At 47.5% G+C, this 19,818-nt stretch overlaps 2 protein-coding genes across 4 annotated transcripts in view; one reads left to right on the forward strand and one right to left on the reverse strand.

Moving 5' to 3' along the window:
* Positions 1-1,355: 1,355 nt before the first annotated feature.
* On the reverse strand, positions 1,356-4,266 carry LOC125136744 (uncharacterized). The gene is made up of 4 exons (XM_047797536.1): positions 4,210-4,266; positions 2,612-2,721; positions 1,870-2,513; positions 1,356-1,493 (listed from the first exon to the last, which is right to left on the reverse strand). Exons 1-4 carry the CDS (start codon positions 4,264-4,266, stop codon positions 1,456-1,458), a joined length of 849 nt encoding a protein of 282 aa, XP_047653492.1. The 3' UTR covers positions 1,356-1,455.
* PLEKHG3 (pleckstrin homology and RhoGEF domain containing G3) overlaps positions 2,117-19,818 on the forward strand; it is a 47,044-nt gene continuing 29,342 nt past the window's right edge. For 2 of the 3 annotated variants that reach the window (XM_047794723.1, XM_047794732.1), the window contains exon 1: positions 2,117-2,243. The gene's annotated coding sequence lies outside the window, so the exon portion shown is untranslated. The remainder of the gene's footprint in view (positions 2,244-19,818) is intronic. The other variant, XM_047794724.1, reaches the window with a different exon arrangement.

Genomic DNA, 19,818 nt, shown 5'->3' on the forward strand with positions numbered 1-19,818 from the left:
GTTCCCAATGTGGCTCAGCGGTAACGAACACAACAGGTATCCATGAGGATTCGGGTTTGATCCCTGGCCCTGCTCAGTGGGTTAAGGATTCGGTGTTACTGTGAGCTGCGGTGTAGGTTGCAGATGCAGCTTGCATCACAAGTAGCTGTGGCTGTGGTGTAGGCCGGCAGCTACAGCTCTGATTCGATCCCTAGCCTGGGAACTTCCATATGCCGCAGGTGGGGCCCTAAAAAGATAAAACCAAACCAAAACACAACACCTGTTTCTGGAGTATTGGCTTTCCTGTGGCAAGCAGATGAACCTGATTTTCCTAACACTCGCACACAAGGCCTCTGTGAGTATGGAGGGAGACTAAGTTTGTAAATAACATGGCAGGAGCCCTATGCAAACAGTAAGCACTCACTAAATGAGTTATTATTACTGTGGTAAGGCATTACCACTTCTGAGGATGCTGCTCCCCAATGGCTTAGTTGAGTCCGAGGCCTTCTTTGGAGGCTAGAATTTGAGGTGGGCAGGAAGGGATTGATAGGATTAGGGTGATCAGAGAAGAAAGCAGGATCAAAGAGAAGCGGAAGCCTCAGGATGGGCTGCCTGGGGCAAGCAGACGGGGACTGGGGCTTCCCATTCCCCCCACCCCGGCCCGCTGCGTGGCGGGCTGTATCAGGCAGAACCGCGTTGGCTCTTTAGCTCCGATCTCCCCGCCCCGCTCTCCAATCTCGGCGTTCACCTTCCCTCCGGGGCTGGAGCGGACCCTCCCTCCCTGAGGAATGTGCGACCCTCCCTCTCCGAGGAATGTGCGTCCGGCTTCCCCTGCCGGTCAGGCCCGGCGCGTACCTCTTTCCACCCCCACCGCCGTAGGTAGGCAGGAACCCCGCTGTCTCCACCCCACCCTCCGCCAGGATCCAGTTTCAAAGTCACCTGAAAGCCATTTCCTTCCGCGCACGCCCCTCCCCCTCCCTGTAAATCACCTGAGGCTCGCGTTTGCCTGGAGTAGCTTGTCTTTCTTTTTTCTGGCTTTTTTTTTTTTTAAACATGAACTCTATTATTAAGTCGTTTACTAGACGCACTTATCTCTCCTGGATGTCAAACAAACCCAGTGGTTCTGATGTCATTGTCCCTTTCCTCCTCCCACCCAGGACTTCTTTTCCTATCTTGTGCTGTGGCAGCATCTTCCCCCCGCCCCCCAGCACCTTTGCTGATGTATTATTTCAGGTTTTAAAGTTTATGCTCCTGCTCTAAACCCGGTCTGTCTTTATTGTGTGTCCCTGTTCCGCCCTTCAGCCTCTCACTTTCCAGGTGTGCACTTTTCCGCGCCCGTATGATTACATACAAACAAAACCAGGAGACAGGTTCTCTTCGTTTTACCAAAATGAGCCCTTTATTACACAGCTTTCTGCCTCTTGTTTTTCCCACCTAGCAGTCTCTAGGTGGACTCCGTCCAAGTTATCAGCTTCTTCATCTCTGGACAGCTTTTCCGAGGCTTGGCTTTACATCTGTAAAGGGTCACGGGGACAGAATTTCGGTGAGGAATTCAAGACGTGCCTTTCTGACTCAAAAAATCGAGATGACCTGCTCCGGTAGGATCAGGAGTCCCAAATCCGATTCCAGCTAATGACTCACTAGGGAGTCCCCTTTCGTGTCCATACAGTGGGGGCTCTTTGGGCCATCGGGAGGTGGTGATATCAGGTCTGTGACACCGGGGTAACCCCCTGCCCCCACGTGCGTCTTTTGTGTCTTAGCGCACCTAGGCTGCCGGGAGGCGGCCAGCGTTTGGCTGGACCCACACCGCCGGGGCCGCGCGCTCGCCTCACTTGCGGGCGTTAATCATTAGCGGTGCGCGAGCCCCACCACCGCCGCCGCAGCCTTTACCCCACGTTCCAGCTCGGAGCTCCGCGAAGTTTCCCCCCGCCGAGCCACCAATCGCGGGATTCCAGCCGCGGGCCGGAGTCTCCACCCACTGGAAAAATTCCTGGTCCGCCCTCCGTCCCTCCCGCTGCAGCTCCCTCTCGTCTTGGCCCCGACTTCCTGCCGGGCGCTGGGAAGGCGCGCGCGGGCTGGGGTCCCGGGGGGCCGCGCTCACAGCTGGCCGCGCCCCGGCCGCCAAGGGGCTGGCAGTGGGCGGGAACTGCCCGCAGCCTCGGCCCCTTCCCAGAGCGACTTTCAAACTCGCGCTCGCGTTGCGGCTGCATCTGGGTGGCTTCGCGCGCCTGGTGTTCCGGACCTGGCGAGGCGACCACTGCTCGGTGAGTGTCCCTCGTTGCTCCCCGCGCCCTCTGCCAGTGCAGCGGGCGGGGCGGCAGTTCCTGGAGGGGTGTTGAAGCCCCCACCCTCCAGGGTGCTCGCCCCAGCCCGCTGCGGGGTGAGGACTAGAGATGGCAGTGGGGGGCCCAGGGCCGCATGGGCTTCTCTCAGGGCGACCCTCCAGGGCTGGAGCTCGGGAGGCTACTGCCGGGAGACGTTTTTTGTCCTTTAGCCCCCACCCCGGAAACGAAAGGAGCGTACTCGCCGGGTGACTCCAGGAGGTTCAGTTTGAAATCTGGGAAGCCTGCGAGGTTGCGCCCACCCGCGCCCACGGCAGGAGGTTTTAGGAGGGCTGGTCCTTGCCTCTCACTGTGGACCCGGGCAGGGTAAACTCTTTTGGGGAAGGAATCGAGCCTCTGGTCCCGGGAGCTCGAGAGGCGCCAGCAGCCTGTTCCGGGTTGGTGCCACACGGTACTCGCTCTGGGAATCTCAGGTCGTATCCTAGAGGGATTAGATTGGGGGCCAGAAAAGGGGCGTCGGGGAGTCGAAAGCACATAGGCGATTGCCCGCCACGGTCTCAACCTCGCCCACTCCCAAAGTGGGTTCGGTTAATTTTCTCCCACTTCTTAGCCCTTTGGTTTGGAAAGCAAGGAGAAGGGGTGCAAACTTGAAAATTTCAAGACTTTTTAGGGAGCTGCTTTTACTCTTTGGAGCTGCTTTTGAAAACAAAAGGAAGAACCGAATGGGAACTGTAATAGTGGGGGAGGCTGGAGGGGTGTGGCCTGGGGTGGGGCGATGTTAGTGGCCACTGTTAAGAGCTGCACCCTTGAAGTCACTCACTAAGCTGTTGGCAGATGAAAGGGCCGGTCTCCTGTTCTGGGATTCCCAAGAGACGATCTGGACTGCATCACCCTACAGGGAACCCCGGGCTGGGAGTTCCCAGGGTCTCCTCAGCCCTGCCTCTGTGCGCTGCCCAGCCACACTGGCCTTGCTTAAGAAATAATAAGCAGGGAGAGTAATGACAGCCCCCAGGCCTTCCCACTGAGCATTTTGTCTGCTCCCTTCAGGAAAGTGCCTTTCCAGCCTCTCCTATGCTGGATTCGGAGTGGAATCCTGAGTGACTTCACCCCAATCATTTCCAGCAGAAAACCTAGAGAATAAGAACCGCAAAGAGGTGTACCCCTTCTCTGTTCACCCTCTTCGCTGTGGTCCTGCTCCTGCTGTTAACACTCCTGCCTCTGCTGCCCCCCTCCCTTCCCAGAAGGCCGGGCAACCCCTTGGCTCCCCAGGTATATTGCTCTGGTGATGAGGCAGGGAGTGGGCATGGGCTGAACTGAGTCAGAGGGAGGGGGTTTGCCTAGGAGCTGCCATGAGCTTTCCTACTGCCTGTTATTAGAAGTGGCATATCTGGGATAGTGGGACAACCCCAGGCCTGGGTAGGAGTCCAGCACAGGATTTTGCCTGAGTTTTAGTCCTGGCTCTACTCTATGGCGTCAGGGACTGGTAGAGTCATTTGGGCTGGAAGGCACCTGAGATGAGCCTATGCCCCCTGCCCATGAAGGCAGCAGAGCCCAGAGATGGGAGCCTGGTTCCTCCTGTTGGCCAAATAGGGGCCAAAACTCAGATTTCCTCACTGTCGAATCTGTGCTTTCTCCAACATGACCTGAGCAAGTCACATATCTTCTCTGACTCAGTTTCCACATGAATAGAATTGGTCCTTGCCTGCTTTTCCTCAGAGGCTCTGGTAAGGATCAAAAGGTGTCCTGTACAAGGAGAGAGCTGCAAAAACTCCTGTGCAGAATAAAGGGCTCACTGTGGCTGGCAACGGCGGGGCGGGGCTCGAGAGCTTTACAATTTAGTGCATGTGTCCCATATGTGCCAAGGAGAGAGTAGATAACCAGGAGCCAATAGTGGACATTTATACCCTGGCCTCTAATATTTCAGCTCCAGAGTAAACATTTGCTTTACCAGATCCACAGCTATCCCTGGGTCACTGTGTTTACACTGGAGGTGGCCAAAGGCCATGGCCTGAGAGATGACAAGGGCAGGAGAGGAAGAGGACCTATGTTCCAGATGTATGGCTTGCGCCTTCAGCCCCACTCTCCTCTCAGAACCTTGCGAAAGCTCAGATTCCATGCCTGGGGGTGGGGTGGGGGGGTTGCTGCCAGCCCAGGCTAAGCACTGACTTTGAAGGGTTCTTGGTGAAACCATCTAGCTATTCCCTGTTGTGTGGAGGGGACTCTGGGCGCTGGGCAGACGGGGGTGTGTGTGTTGCCTTTGCAGCTGCACTGAGGGCTGTCTTCAGCTCATTTGCAGCCACCCCCACCCCCTCATCACAATCCCAGGCTCCCCCTCTGACCCGGCCACTGTGCAGTCCTGTCTCTCTGGCCAGCTGCATGTCCATAGGCCTTTGTTTCAGAGTGGTAAGCCCGCCCTCCCCAGCAGAAGTCCTCAGGCTTGGGCCCTGGCAGCTGGAAACTACTACTAACCAGCAGGAAGGCTTTACTGGAGTCCACAGGGGACCTGGCAGACCTTCATTTCCTCTTGGAGGTTCCATCTGGAGCCCCCACCTTGCCCCTGGACAGGTTCTCTCACCATCTTTTCCCACCTCTCCTTTCTTCCCCTGAATGGATAGATTGTCCTCCTTTGCTTCCTGCACTCACTGCTCTTAGTTGTATTTTAAAGTATTCATTCAAGAGGTTTTTTTTTGGGGGGGGGGGAGCATCTACTATATATGAGTGCTGGACGCAGGGGACAGCAGTGAACAAAACATACAACAATCATTGGCCTTGGAGTTTCTGTTGTGGCTCAGTGGTTAATGAATCCGACTAGGAACCATGAGGTTGCAGGTTCGATCCCTGGCCTTGCTCGGTAAAGGATCTGGTGTTGCCGTGAGCTGTGGTGTGGGTTGCAGACGCGGCTCAGATCCTGAGTTGCTGTGGCTCTGGCATAGACCGGTGGCTACAGCTCCGATTCGACCCCTGGCCTGGGAACCTCCATATGCTGCAAGAGCGGCCCTAGAAAAGATAAAAAGACAAAAAACAATCATTGGCCTCGTGGATGACTTCTAGTGGGGGAAGCTGACAATAAGCAGGACAGACAATTGAAAGCAAAGGTAAGTTAATGATAATCAGTGAAATCTGACAGGAAGGTGGATGGAATTGTCATGGGGGTGAGGGGAGAGGGTGTTTCAGATGGGGGTGCCTAGGAGGCATCCTGAGGAAGGGATATTTGGTAATGCCTGAAGGAAGAATTTCCTCTCATCTCTGATGTCCTCTTGAAACCCAGTTCAGGCAACTCACTGCAGCACTGAGGAGCAGGGCTTGGAATTGCATATACTGGGATTCAGATCCCGGCTTGACAGCTTGCTAGCCCCTGCGGTGCTAATCTCCTTTGAGCCTGTGTTTCTCACCTGTAAAGTGGAGTTAGTCATCATACCTACCATGTATGGTTTTATGAGACTGAACAGTGAGCTAACATGTGATGTGTTAACTTCTTAGCGCTTATAGAGCTATTCAGTAAGTGACAGTCTTTTTTTTTTTTCTTCTTCTTCTTCTTCTTTGGCTGTCCCAGAGCATATGGAGTTCCCAGGCCAGGGATCAGATCAGAGCAGCAGTTGCAACCCAAGCAGCAGCTGTGGCAACACTGTATCCTTAACCACAGTACTGGGTGGGGAGGATCCAAGTTGCATCGCAGGGCTCCAGAGAGCTGCCTATTCCATTGTGCTACATCGGGAACTCCCATTAGTGAGAGTCTTTTATGTTGTTATTTCTCCAACCAAATTCTGCAGGGCGAGCCCACGTTATTTAATGCCATCATTGCTAAAGCCTCTAGATGGAAATCTTTCCGTTTTAGGCATGTGGGGGATTCATGAGAGGGAGGTGGCAATAGAAACCCTAGTTAGTGCTGACTCTCGAGCTGGTGAGACTTTTCTACTCTATCCTGGATTTGTTGAGGATGTGGGACTCCCAGGTGTGTGTGCGCTGCTTCCCCTGCTGCCTGGGTGAGCTGGGGCGGCCTGACCCTCCCCTGCCCTGGAATTTCCCTTGCTTCCAACCAGCCGGGATGAATCACACCTCCATCCCTGCCACTCACTCTGCCTCACAGCTGGGAAGGCTCTCTGCCCCTCCCCCAGCGTCCTGTAGATAAATGAACCCTCAGAGAGGGAGACGACAGGATGGCGAAAACGCAGGAGGGGCAGGGGAAAGATGGGCAGATGCCAGGTGGAGTTGTTTTAGGAGCCCAGAGGTGCAGGAGGCTTCCGATGGCGGCTAAGAGGCAGCTCCAGAAAAAGGTTCAAAAAGGGTCCACCGTGGACCCGAAATTTCAAGTTGACGGAATGGACAGACACGACGAGCGCCCAGAGTCTGGCTGGACGCGGCTCAGCTCGACGCCGCTTCCGCCAGCTGATCTGAGGATCCTCTTCTTGTCTGAGCTGGAACCTAGACCTCAAAGGGAGGAGCCTGATCTCAAAGCCTGCTGTCAAAAGCTGCGGTGAGCGGTTTCCTGGGGGCCCGGCCCTGGCTCAGGAAGCGGGGCTGGGCGGCAGAGGGCGAGGCCTGGGGAAGCGGTCATCCGCCAGACCACTCCCCTTGAGAGCCCCGTTCCACGCGCAGGACAGCCCAGCTGGCCCTGTGGGGAAGGAACTTTCCCCGCCCGCCAGTCGGTGCTGGGAGCCTGGCTAAAGCCAGCTTTAATCTGGCTTCAGAGGAAGTGGCAATAGGGCCCCAGAACGCCTCAGGCATTTTTATGACGGTTGTGTGACCTCAAGTCAGAGAAGAGAATGAAAACTGGGCCGGGTCCATTAACCTGTGATCGGAAGGAAGTGCAGCCAGAGGCGCTGGCAGCCCCTCTGGGTAATTGGCCCTCGAGGATAAAGGCTGGCCTTGTTAGCAGGGTCTCTGCTCTATTTATTTTATTTGTACCCTGTTTAGCAGCTGTCTGATGGCAGAGACTGTGCTTGAGTTGTCTTTGCTCACACCTAGTATGGAAAACAGAGTAAACCATAATCAAAAGAGTATGATGAGCTTGTGCTGGGGTCCTATCTTTTTTTTGTTTGTTTGTTTTTTGTCCTTTTAGGGCTGCACCCACGGCATATGGAGGTTCCCAAGCTAGGGGTCTAATCGGAGCTGTAGCTGCCAGCCTATACCACAGCCACAGCAACGCCAGATCCGAGCCACATCTGTGACCTGCACAACAGCTCATGGCAATGCCAGATCCTTAACCCACTGAGTGAGGCCAGGGACTGAACCTGCAACCTCATGGTTCCTAGTCAGATTCGTTAACCACTGAGCCACAATGGGAACTCCTGGGAGGGAGGTCCTATCTTGAGAGTAGTCTAGGCTTGGTGATCTCACCTGCTTCAGCTTTTGTTCCATGGGGCCAGAGGAAGAAGGCAATGGTGGGTTAAGCCCAGCCCTGGGTGGGCTGTTGCTATATGGGAATGTCAGCTAAGGAAGAATGGGGCTTTTTCTAGTTCTCTTGCTGGCCTTTGGAGAGGGAGCCCTCCTGGCTTAAGCTCAAGGAATGGATTTTTTTTTTTTTTTTTTTTTTGGCTGCACCCAAGGCATGTGAAGGTTCCTGGATTTGGGACTGAATCCAAGTGGCAGCTGTAACTACGCCACAGCTGTGGCAACACCGGATCTTTTAACCTACTATGCTGGCCCGGGGATTTGAACCTGTGCCTCCACAGTGACCTGAGCCACTGCAGACGGATTCTTAATGTTCTGCACCACAGTAGGAACTCTAAGGAATGGATTTTTAAGGACTCTCAAACTCTGTTTCGTGCTGAGCAGGCTCTGGGGCTGACCACAGGACCTGATTGAGGTTCCAGTGGGCACAGTGGTGACTGTGCATGTAGCCTTTTGGGAAACAGATATTCGAGGGTACTGGGGTTGCTCTCATTGTTGCTGGAGTTTGGCTGAGAATGGAGGGAGGGAGGCTAGAGGAGTAACAGGTCTACTTTATTGTGGTAATGGGATCTTAGGAGGAAAGATGGGTTCTGTAGGTACTGGAAGCTCTTAAAAACTCATATCCTTTCCTCCCAGGCCACAAGACTGTGTGTGTGTGTTTGTGTATAAGTCAGAGATTCTTGAGCAGTAGATGGCAAGTGTTTATTGAAAGGAAAAGGGAACTGGTAATTTTGTGGCCTTTATCTATCCTATCCATTGCCAGGATGGATGCTGCACAGTAGGAGTCCAATAAATATTTGTTAAATAAGTAAGACCCTATTCTGTGATGAAACTTCAGGATTTAGAGATGTTTTCACGCTCTTTGCAAATCGTCTATTCCTGCCTGAAAGTGTCTAGGATACAGTATAAGATTCTAAGCCATTGAACCTGTGGTCAGCTGCGCTGATCCAGGGGCAGGCAGCTCTGTATTCCTCCAGCCTGGACAAGTGAAAGGGTGCCTGTGGTCACTGGGACCAATCCTCCCAGGCCTGCTGAGAGTTTGCCCCCATGCATGTTGGGTCCGAAGTGGTCGGTAGGGTGTGCCTGTGGGCTTGATTTATGGTTCATCCTGTAATATCCCATCTCTCCTACTCCTACCCTATTTAGGACATGGCTCCCCAGCAGCTTTGCTTCTGTGCATATGGCCAAGACCTAAGTTCCTGCATTTTTTTTCACACCCCAGCCCCCTCAGACCTTATTAGGAGTTGTGTCATCCTATTTCCAAGCCTGCAACTGAGAGGAAGCAGCAAAGGAAAGAGTGTCGAGAGACCAGCATAGAGAGGAAAAATGACCCTCGTGCAACTTACAGTTGACAGTAAGCGTGGACGGAGATCAAAACACTAAAAATCAACCTCGAGCATAAGAGCTGGAGGTCATTTATTTAGGCGGAATGGCTTGGCATGCCTCGGCCCTTGGGGGATCATCATTTTGATAATTGATGCTTTGCTGGTAATGGCGATCCTGAGTCATCAAGAAAAGGTTAAATTATCTTCCCTGACCGTTTAGGAAGGCAGGGAAGAAAGTGTGTAATGTGGGTTTTTTTTTTTTTTTTTTTTTTTGGTCTTTTTAGGGCCGAACCCACAGCATATGGAGGTTCCCAGGCTAGGGATCGAATTGGAGCTATAGCTGCCGGCCTACACCACAGCCAAGCCATGTGGGATCCAAGCCACGTCTGCGATCTATACCACTGCTCACAGCAATGCCAGATCCTTGACCCAGTGAGCAAGGCCAGGGATTGAACCTGCGTCCTCATGGATAATAGTCAGATTCGGTTCTGCTGAGCCACGATGGGAACTCCTAACATGTTTGTGAAAGATGTCCCAATTCGAGTGACTAAAATTTAAAATTGTGGCTACTTAGGTAATAATATCACCAGTCCTCTCAAAAAGGCAAAGTAAGCGGTGGTACCCCCAATTACAGATAAGGAAACCGGGTCCACACAAGATGGGTAACTTTTCTAGGATCACTCAGCTAAGACTTGGCAGGGATAGTTTGAACTTCTGAATGACTCTGGAGCACATGCTCTGAGCTCTGCCCCAGACTGTTTGGAAACTGGGCATGCTCTTGAAACCTTGGCTTTTTGGACAGCTCTCTCTGCAGTCAAGCCTTCCTGGTGTTATTGCAGAGCCAGGATGAGCCCACACTTAATTCTGCTCCACCCAGAGCAGACTGCCAGTGATCCCAAAGGGTGCTTGCCTCAGTGGAAATTAGAATGCCTTCAGTACATTTACATGTTAAGCATTTACCTAGGTGCCACACAGCACTGTCTGAGGTCAGAAAATGACGGGGAGGAGCTGCAGTTTCAAAAATCCCAGGCCTCTTTCCATTGGGAGCTTTGTTCCTTTGTTTTGGTTCTGGATGCTGCTGAAAGATGCAGTCTCAGTGCTGGTTGTTCCGGTTCGTCTCCAGTGTGGCGGGGGCCCACTCCTGCCTAGGAACCCCTACCCGCCGTGTTCCCATCACCCAGATCTGGCAAATGGCAATTTTATCCTATTTACTTCTCTCCTTTATTATAGAGATAGAATGTTATGGGAGGCAACTAAAGCTTCTTTTTTCTTCCTTATCCCTTTCTCAGCCCTCCCTCCCCAGAAGTTACATTCTCCTGAATACAGTGTTTATCATTTCTTTGCACATTACTTTTTACTCTTATCTGTAAGTATAGCATTGTGTTGTTTTGATTTTGACGTATGTAGCATTACATTGAGTGTATTCTTCTTGAACTTGCATTTTTGTTTTTGGCCGCACCCATGGCATGCAGAAGTTCCCAGGCTAGGGATCGAGCTTGTGCTACTGCAGCACTCAAGCTGTAGCAGTGACCACGACGAATCCTTAACCCACTGCACCACCAGGGAACTCCAGACTTGCATTTTTATTTTTTTATTATTTTTTGCTTCTTATGGCTGTACCCAAGGCCTATGGAGGTTCCTAAGCTAAGGGCCGAATTGGAGCTGCAGCTGCTGGCCTATGCCACAGCCACATCAATGCCAGATCCGAGCCGCATCTGTGACCTACACCACAGCTCATGGCAATGCCAGAGCCTTAACCCACTGAGCAATGCCAGGGATTGAACCTGCATCCTCATAGATACTAGTCCGATTTGTTTCCACTGAGCCATGATAGGAACTCCAAAAACTTGCATTTTTAAAAATCCATTGTGGTCTAGATTTATCCTTGTTGATATATTTAAGTCTAATTTGTTCATTGAGCTGTTACATAGTATCTATTGTATAATTATATTACAGCTCCTTTATGGATGGACATTTAGGTTGTTTCTATTTTCTTACCACTATAAGAAATACCATACTGGCCATCCGTGTACTCTTCTGCACTGTGTTTTTCAGGGGTGGGATTCCTGGGTTGTAAGTTACGCTTTTCATGGTATAGCCGTGGGAGTTCTCTAGTGCCTTAGCAGGTTAAGGATCTGATGTTGTCACTGCTGTGGCACAGGTTGCTGTTGTGACCCAGGTTGGATCCCTGGCCTGGGAACTTCTATGTGCCGTGGGAGCAGCCAAAAAAAAGATACGAGCAAATAAGGTCTTGAAGAAATTTGTTACTGATTCCTGTTCTTAGCAGAAATAAAAGAGCCCCATTTCACTAACATTTGGATTGTGTCTTATAATCTACTAGATACACAATGTTTTTGGTTTTTTTTTTTGGCCACCATCTGGCATATGGGGTTCCTGGGCCAGGGGTCAGATCTGAGCCACAATTGCAACTTATGTCACAGCTGCGGCAGTGCTAGATCGTTTTAACCCAGTGCTGAGCTGGTGATTAAATATACGTCCTGGTGCTGCAGAGATGCTGCTGATCCCCCTGTGCCACAGTGGGAACTCCTAAAATGGTATCTTTAAATTATTTTATTTATTTTCTTTATTTATTTTTTGTCTTTTTGTCTTTTCTAGGACCGCACTCGTGGCATATGGAGGTTCCCAGCCTAGGGGTCTAATTGGAGCTGTAGCTGCCGGCTTCCACCACAGCTCATGGCAACGCTGGATCCTTAACCCACTGAGCGAGGCCAGGGATTGAACCTGTATGCAGCATCATGGTTCCCAGTCAGATTCATTAACCACTGAGCCACAATGGGAACTCCTATTTTATTTTTAAATTATATATATATATATATATATATTTTTTGGTCTTTTTGCTATTTCTTGGTCTTGGGCCACTCCCGCGGCATATGGAGATTTCCAGGCTAGCGGTCCAATCGGAGCTGTAGCCACCGGCCTACACCAGAGCCACAGCAACTTGCGATCCGAGCCGCGTCTGCAACCTACACCACAGCTCACGGCAACGCCGGATCGTTAACCCACTGAGCAAGGGCAGGGATCGAACCCGCAACCTCATGGTTCCTAGTCGGATTCGTTAACCACTGCGCCACGACGGGAACTCCTAAATTATATTTTAAATTGGCTTTTAAAATTAGCACTTTTGTTTAAAGGTAGGGATGAACACTTTTCGTGTTTATTGACTAGCCATGTTTATTGTTCTGTGAGACTGTGCCCTTTTTTTCTTTTTTTGGCCATGGCAGCATGTGAAATTTCCAGGGCCAGGGATCAGACTTGTGCCACAGTAGCTACCTGAGCCATAGCAGTGACAATGCTGGATCCTTAACCCACTGAGCCACCAGGGAACTTTGAAGCTTTGCCCTTTACATTAAAAACAAAAACAAAAAACAAAAAATCTTTTTCTGGAGTCCCTGTTGTGGCTCAGCAGGTTAAGAATGCAACACAGTGTCTGTCAGATCTCTGGCCTCACTCTGTGGGTTAAACATCCCGCAAGCTGCAGCTTAGGTTGATGATGTGACTTGGATCAGGTGTTGCTGGGATGCAGGCCTGCAGCTGCAGCTCTGATTGGACCCCTGGCCACGGTCATTTCCATATGCTGCAGGTGAGGCCCTAAAATGAAAAAACAAAACAAAACAACAACTTTTGAACCAGATAATACATCTGCATGATTCAAATCTCAAAAGGTGATACAGTGAAAAGTCTTCAACCTCTGTCCTCTTGCTCCTGGCTCCCCACCCTACAAGTTAGAGATTCTTGGTACTTTTTCAGTTATAATTACCATGGTCTTTTTCTTGTTGGTTTTTAGGAGTTAAAAAATGTGTATATATATATATATATATATATATGCATGTATGTTAAATAAATGATACTCTTTTGTAGGTTATATTGATTACATATAGCTCTGGATTGTCTTAACTGTATCAATGTCTTTTTCAAAGGGAAGCTTTAATTCTTTTTTTGGTCACGCCCATGGTGTGGAAGTTCATGGGCCAGGGATCAAACCCGAACCACAGCAGTGACAACACCAGATCTTTAACCCACTTTACCACAAGAGGACTCTGAGAAGTTTTAATTTTAATGTCAGATTTGCCAGTCTCTTATTTGTACTTTCTATAGCTTGTTCAAAAATCTTTTTCTATCCTGATTTTTTTTTGGTCTTTTTGCCTTTTCTAGGGCCACTTCCCATGGCATATGGAGGTTCCCAGGCAAGGGGTCCAATCGGAGCTGTAGACGCCAGCCACAGCCACAGCAACTCGGGATCTGAGCTGTGTCTGCAACCTACACCACAGCTCATGGCAACGCCGAATCCTTGACCCACTGAGCAAGGTCAGGGATCAAACCTGCAACCTCATGCATACTAGTTGGTTTCATTAACCTCTTAGTTACGACGGGAACTCCTTAGTATATTTTCTTTTTTAAGTTTTGCCTCTGCACTTACGTTTTACCTGGAATGTATTTCCTTTATGTGACAGTGGTTCTCAACTCTAGCTACATGTTAAAGCCTCATGAGGAACTTAAAAAAAAGGGATGTCTGAGCCTCATTTCAGATCAGACCAATAAAATAAAAATATCTTGGGGTGGGGCCCAGGCATGGTTATGAAACACCCGAGGTGACTTTTATGTCCAGCCAAGGTTGAGAACCACTCAACCTTGTAAGATGGAACTGATTTTATTTTTTTCCAGAGGACTAGCCAATTTTTCCACTACTAGCTATTGAACAGTCTCTACCTTTCCTGCTGACTTATTCCTTTTAAGATTTGATTGATTTGTAACTTTATTGAGATATATTTCACATATCTTAAAATTCACCCATGTAAGGCGGTTTTCAGAATATACTCAGAGTTGTGCAACCATCTCCACTATCTAATCTTAAACCGTTTTTATTACCTCTAAAAGAACCCCTGTACCTTTAGCAGTCATTTCCCATTTCCCCCCATTCCTTAGCTCTAGGCAACACTGACCTACTTTTATCTCTAGATTTGCCTATTCTGGACATTTTACATGAATGAGTCATATGTACATAGTTCTGTTGGCTAGTCTTTTTCATTTAACATAATGTTTTCAAGAGTCAACTGTGTTGTGGCATATTATCAGTTCTTTTTTTATGGCCAAATAACATTCCAGTGTATGGAATTTTGTTTATCTGTTCATCAGTTGAGGGACATTTGAGCTGTTCCACTTTTTTACTGTTATAAATAATGCTGCTATGAACAGTTGTGTACAGATTTTTGTATACAGCATATAGATCCCCTAGCTTCTATGTGACGTACTGGAGACAATTATTTATAAGTTTACTTTTTTGTTTTTTTGTCTTTTTTCTTTTTAGGGCCATACCTGCACAGCCTATATGGGGAAGTTCCCAGGCTAGGGGTCCAATCAGAGCTATAGCTGCTGTGCTACACCACAGCCACAGCCATATCCAAGCTGCATCTGCCATCTACACCATGGTTCGTAGCAGTGCTGGATCCTTAACCCACTAAACGAGGCAGGGATCAAACCTGCATCCTCGTGGAAACTAGTTGGATTTGTTACCTCTGAGCCACAGAGGGAACGCCACAAGTTAACTTTTTGAGGAACCACTAAATTGTCTTCCAAATAGGCTACGCTAGTTTACATTCCTACCAGCAGTGTACAAGTGTTCTAATTTCCCCACATCCTCACCAACTCTTGTTATTGAACGTGGTTTTGATTTTAGCCATCCTGGAGTGAGTTTGAAGTGGGTTTAATGGTGGTTTTGATTGGCATTTCCCTAATGATTAACAGTGTTGAGCATTTTTTTCTCATGCTTATTGGCTGTTTGTATGTCATCTTTGGAGAAATATCTATTCAAATTTTGCCCATTTTAAAATTGGGTTATTTGTTTTGTTTTTTGGGTTTTTTTTTTTTGGCCGTGCCAGTGGCATGTGGAAGTTCCCAGGCCAGGGATCAGACACACCACAGCAGTGACCTGATCCATAGTAGTGACAGCACTGGATCATTAACTGCTAGGCTACCAGGGAACTCTTTTTTTTTTTTTTTTAACTGTTGAATTGTAAGGCTTCTTTACATATTCTGGATACAATTCTATTATCAGATGTACAAATATTTTCTCCCATTCTGTGCTTTGCTTTTTTCACTTTTTTTTTTTTTTGGTCTTTTTGCTATTTCTCGGGCCGCTCCCGCGGCATATGGAGGTTCCCAGGCTAGGGGTTGAATCGGAGCTGTAGCCCCCGGCCTACACCAGAGCCACAGCAACGCGCGATCCGAGCCACATCTGCAACCTACACCACAGCTCACGGCAACGCCGGATCGTTAACCCACTGAGCAAGGGCAGGGATCGAACCCGCAACCTCATGGTTCCTAGTCGGATTCGTTAACCACTGCGCCACGACGGGAACTCCTTTTTTCACTTTCTTTTCTCTCTTTTTAAAATTAAAATTTAAAAATTAAAAATATTGAGGTGTAATTGACATTAGTTACAGGTGCACAACATAATGATTCAATGTTTGTATATATTGTGAAATGATCTAGTCTGGTTTCTTCATTTTCTTGATAGTGCCCTTTGAAACACAAAAATTTTAAATTTTGATGAAGTCTAATTTATCTATTTTTTTGTTTCATTGCTTATATTTTTGGTATTGTATCTAAGAAACCATTGCTCACCCAAGTTCACAAAGATTTACCCCTGTGAGCCATTTTGACTTAATTTCTGTGTATGGTGTGAACTAGATGTCCAAGTTCATCCTTCTGCATGTGACTATATAGTTCTCCTAGCACCAGTTGTTGGAAAGACTATTCTTATTGAATTGTTTTGGTACCCTTAATGAAAATCAGTTGACCATAAATGGGAGGTTTTCTTTGTGTACTCTCAATGTTATTGCATTAGTCTCTATATTTATTTTTATGCCATTACAGTACAACATTGGTAACTATAGCTTTGTAGTCAGTTTTGAAATCGGGAACTGCGAGTCTTCCAACTTTGTTCTTTTTCCAGGTTGTTTTAGCTATTCTGGCTCCCTTTCCCATATAAATTTTACATTCGACATGTCAATTTCTACAGAAATGCCAGCTACAATTTTGAAAGAGATTGGATTGAGCCTATAGATCAACTTAGTGAATATTGCTAACTTCAAGAATGTTCATGGCTGGAGTTCCCGTCGTGGCGCAGTGGTTAACGAATCCGACTAGGAACCATGAGGTTGCGGGTTCGGTCCCTGCCCTTGCTCAGTGGGTTAACGATCCGGCGTTGCCATGAGCTGTGGTGTAGGTTGCAGACATGGCTCGGATCCTGCGTTGCTATGGCTCTGGCGTAGGCCCAGGGCTACAGCTCCGATTCGACCCCTAGTCTGGGAACCTCCATATGCCGTGGGAGCGGCAAGAAGAAATAGCAAAAAGACAAAAAAAAAAGAGAGAGAGAATGTTCATGGGTTCTGGAAGTGCCCATGTAGCGCAGCAGGTTAAGGATCCGGCATTGCTGCAGCATGGGTTCAGTCCCTGGTCCAGGAACTTGCACGTGCTGCAGGTGTGGCCACCCCCCACCCCCCAAAAAAGAATATTAAGTGTTCTGATCCATGAACCTAAGATGTCCTCCTATTTATTCAGCTCTTTAGTTTCTTTCAGTAGTGTGTTGTAGTTTCCAGTCTTTTACTCCTTTTGTTAAATATATTCCAAATTTCTAATGCTTTTTGCTGCTATTATAAATGGAATTGTTTTATTTCTTAATTTCATATTTGGATTGTGCATGACTACTGTATAGGAATAGAGCAGATTTTTGTGTGCAGATCCTGTTTCTTACTGGATTCTTGCGTTAGTTTCAATCATCTTGGTAGTGGATTTCTTAGGATTTTGTATATACAAGATCATGTCATCTATGAATAGAGATAGTTTTACTTCTTTTCAATCTGGATGACTTTTCTTTTTACAGCTGCACCTACAACATAATGGAAGTTCCCAGGCCAGGTGTGTTGAATTGGACCTGTAGCTGCAGCTTATGCCACAACCATGGCAACAATGAATCTAAGCCACATCTGTGATCCACACCATGGGTTGAAGCAATGCCACATCCTTAACCCACTGAGGGAAGCCAAGGATTGAACCCACATCCTCACAGAGACTATGTCACATTCTTAACCCTCTGAGCCACAATGGGAACTCCCTTTTATTTCTTTTTCTTGGTTAATTTTTCTGGTTAGAACTCCAGTACAGTGTTGAACAGAAGTGTTGTGAGGGGACATTCTTGTCTTCCTAATCTCAGGGGGAAAGCATTCCTTCTTTTTCTGTTAAGATGAAGTACCTGTGGGTTTTTTAGTAGATGTTCTTTATGAGGCTGGAGATGTTCCCTTCTATTCCTAGTTCATGTGGTGTTTTTATCATGGAAGGATGTTAGATTTTGTTAAACTTTTTTTTTTCTGGGTCTATTGAAGTGATCAGGTGGCCTTTGTGCTTTATTAATATCTATAGTTATATTAATTGATTTTTGGATGTTCACCCAATCTTATATTTCTGGAATAAATTCATATGGTCATAGTGTATACTCCTTTTTATATGTTGCTGGATTTAGTTTGTTAGTATTTTGTTGAGGATTTTTACAGCCATATTTATAAGGGATATTGGCTTGTAGCTTTCTTTTCTTCTGCTGTCTTAACTGATCCTGATATTAGGCCTCATAGAATGAGTTGGGAAGGGTGCTTTTCTATTTTTTGGAGCAGTTTGGGATTAATTCTTTAAATGTTTGGTAAATTCACCAGTGGAATCATCTAGTCCTGGGCTTTTCTTTATTGGAAGTTTAAAAATTATTAATTCACTCTCTTTACTTGTTAATAGGTCTCTTCCGATTTTCTGTTTCATTCTGAGTCATCACTGGTTTATGCCACTCTAGGAGTTTGTCTAGGAATTTCATCTAAGTTATCTGATTCATTGGCATATAGTTGTTCGTGGTATTTCCTTATACTCCTTACACTTCCTTATACTCCAAGATATTTTTTGTCTTTAGTGTTCTGCATTTATGCTATGTATCATGTGTCTAAATGTGGACTTTTTAAATTTAACTTAATTGTGCTTTCAATCTGAGGACAAATGTCTGTTCAGCTCTGGAAAAATTCATATACATTCTATCTTTGAAAATTGCCTCGCCCCTATTCTTTTCTTTTTCTTCCTATGGGACTCCATGGACCTCTCTGGCTCTCTGTTTTCCCCCTTCTATGTCTCGTAATGTTCACCTTTTCTATCTTACTCTTTGCATTAACTTCAGGATGATTTCCTCAGTTTTTTTTTTTTCCCCCATTTTACTAATTCTTTCTTTAACTGTATTTAATTTTCTGTTTAGCATGCCTGTTGGGTTTGAAATGTCAATATTGTACATAGTTAACCTTTGAAAAAAATCTGTGTTTGAACTGTGTGGGTCCATTTCTGTGTGGATTTTTTTCAGTAAATATATACTGCAGTAGTATGCAATCTGCAACTTGTTGGATCTGCAGATGAGGAACCATGGATACCGAGGGCCAAAAGTTATACATGGATTTTCTACTGCATGGAGGGGGTAGGGGCCAGTGCCCCAAGCCCTGCGTTGTTCAAAGGTCAACTGTATTTTATTTCCATTTAGTATATTTCAAAGTCATTTTCAGATTTTTCTTGTATTTGTAGCTTTTGGAATACCAGTTTGTTCTATCTTCTGACTTGCTTGTCATGGTTCATTTTATTATGTGGTTTATAATTTTTATACTGTGCTCCTTTTCATTGGTTGCAAAGAATGAGATGCTTAAAAGCAAGATATTTTGGAAGTCTGCACTTACTGTGATGATGAGGTCTAGGACATATCAAACGTGTGGGATGGAGGCTGGGGTGGGGTAGAGGAAAAGATTGGCGGAGAAACTTTTCATGTCTGGCTGCTTCTTGTCATACAGGTCTCTGCCCAAGAGCCACCTTTTCAAAGCCTTCCCAGGCCTCCTTGTCTCCACGCCACTTCCCCAGTCATACTGTCTTTTCTGTTTTATCTTTTTCATAACACCACTGTCCAGAAATATATTAGCTACTTGTCTATCTTTCGTGGCCCTCTTCTGTAGTGGAATGTAATCTCCATGATAGCAAGGATTTGTCTTATTCACTGCGATGTCCCTCGCACCATGTGGTTTATACTGTCAATAAATACGAATGCGTTTGAATAGTTCTGTTTTCAGAGGGAAGTCATCTCAGTGCTGATGCTACACCTTTCCGTTGGGCTGAGTTTGACCAGGCAGCCGAGAAGAGGTGAACAATTGGCCTCTCCATTCCCAAACCTTCTTCTGAGCCTCCCCTGAAGATGTCTTTTTCACCCATAAAGTACTATCCATCCTCTGATTCAGCCTTCTGGCCTCCTGAACTGCACAGCTGCCAAAATCAGAAGGGATTTACATGCCAGAAGCCCTGGGAGAATAAAAGGCACAAAACCCCAGGGAGATCTGGTCTTGACCTTTCGGAGGTCTGGTCCTTTCTTTTAGGAGGCTGTGAGTTAAGAAGGCGCCACTCACAGGAAACAGGTTAGGACGCTTGCCCTCCCACTGAGCCAGCTGCCTAGATGAGCACCCTTGCTATGAACCTGCAGTAGAGAAGGCCATAAGTGGCTTCTGGAGGCATCTACGAGTGAATTATGAATTCCCAGCCACCTCCATTTTGGCCTCTGCCTTGTTCTGAGCAAAGTGTTACTTAAAAAGGCAAAAAGTGCTCATGGGTGTTTCATGAGGAAGACTAGGTAGGGTACCTTTCCATCTGCCTTTGGCCCTATCTCTTGGCCCCACGGATGGTGAGGTTGGGGGTTAGGGAATGGTGTCAAGCCCCGGAAGTACAGATCCCGCCACCCCTGCCTTTCCCGCTTCCCTCACTGCACA

This window comes from Phacochoerus africanus, chromosome 9 (assembly GCF_016906955.1).
Source record: "Phacochoerus africanus isolate WHEZ1 chromosome 9, ROS_Pafr_v1, whole genome shotgun sequence".
Taxonomy (NCBI): domain Eukaryota; kingdom Metazoa; phylum Chordata; class Mammalia; order Artiodactyla; family Suidae; genus Phacochoerus; species Phacochoerus africanus.

What these genes read in the sequence shown, in the direction of transcription:
- LOC125136744 (XM_047797536.1), bottom strand. Translation starts at nt 4,266, where the DNA reads ATGGCCTTTGGCCACCTCCAGTGTAAACACAGTGACCCAGGGATAGCT. An exon ending in CAGGGATAGCTGTGGATCTG is followed by an intron (nt 2,722 to 4,209) that starts GTAAAGCAAATG and finishes TGAGATTCCCAG; the next exon opens with AGCGAGTACCGTGTGGCACC. An exon ending in GCTCCGAGCTGGAACGTGGG is followed by an intron (nt 1,494 to 1,869) that starts GTAAAGGCTGCG and finishes GACCCTTTACAG; the next exon opens with ATGTAAAGCCAAGCCTCGGA.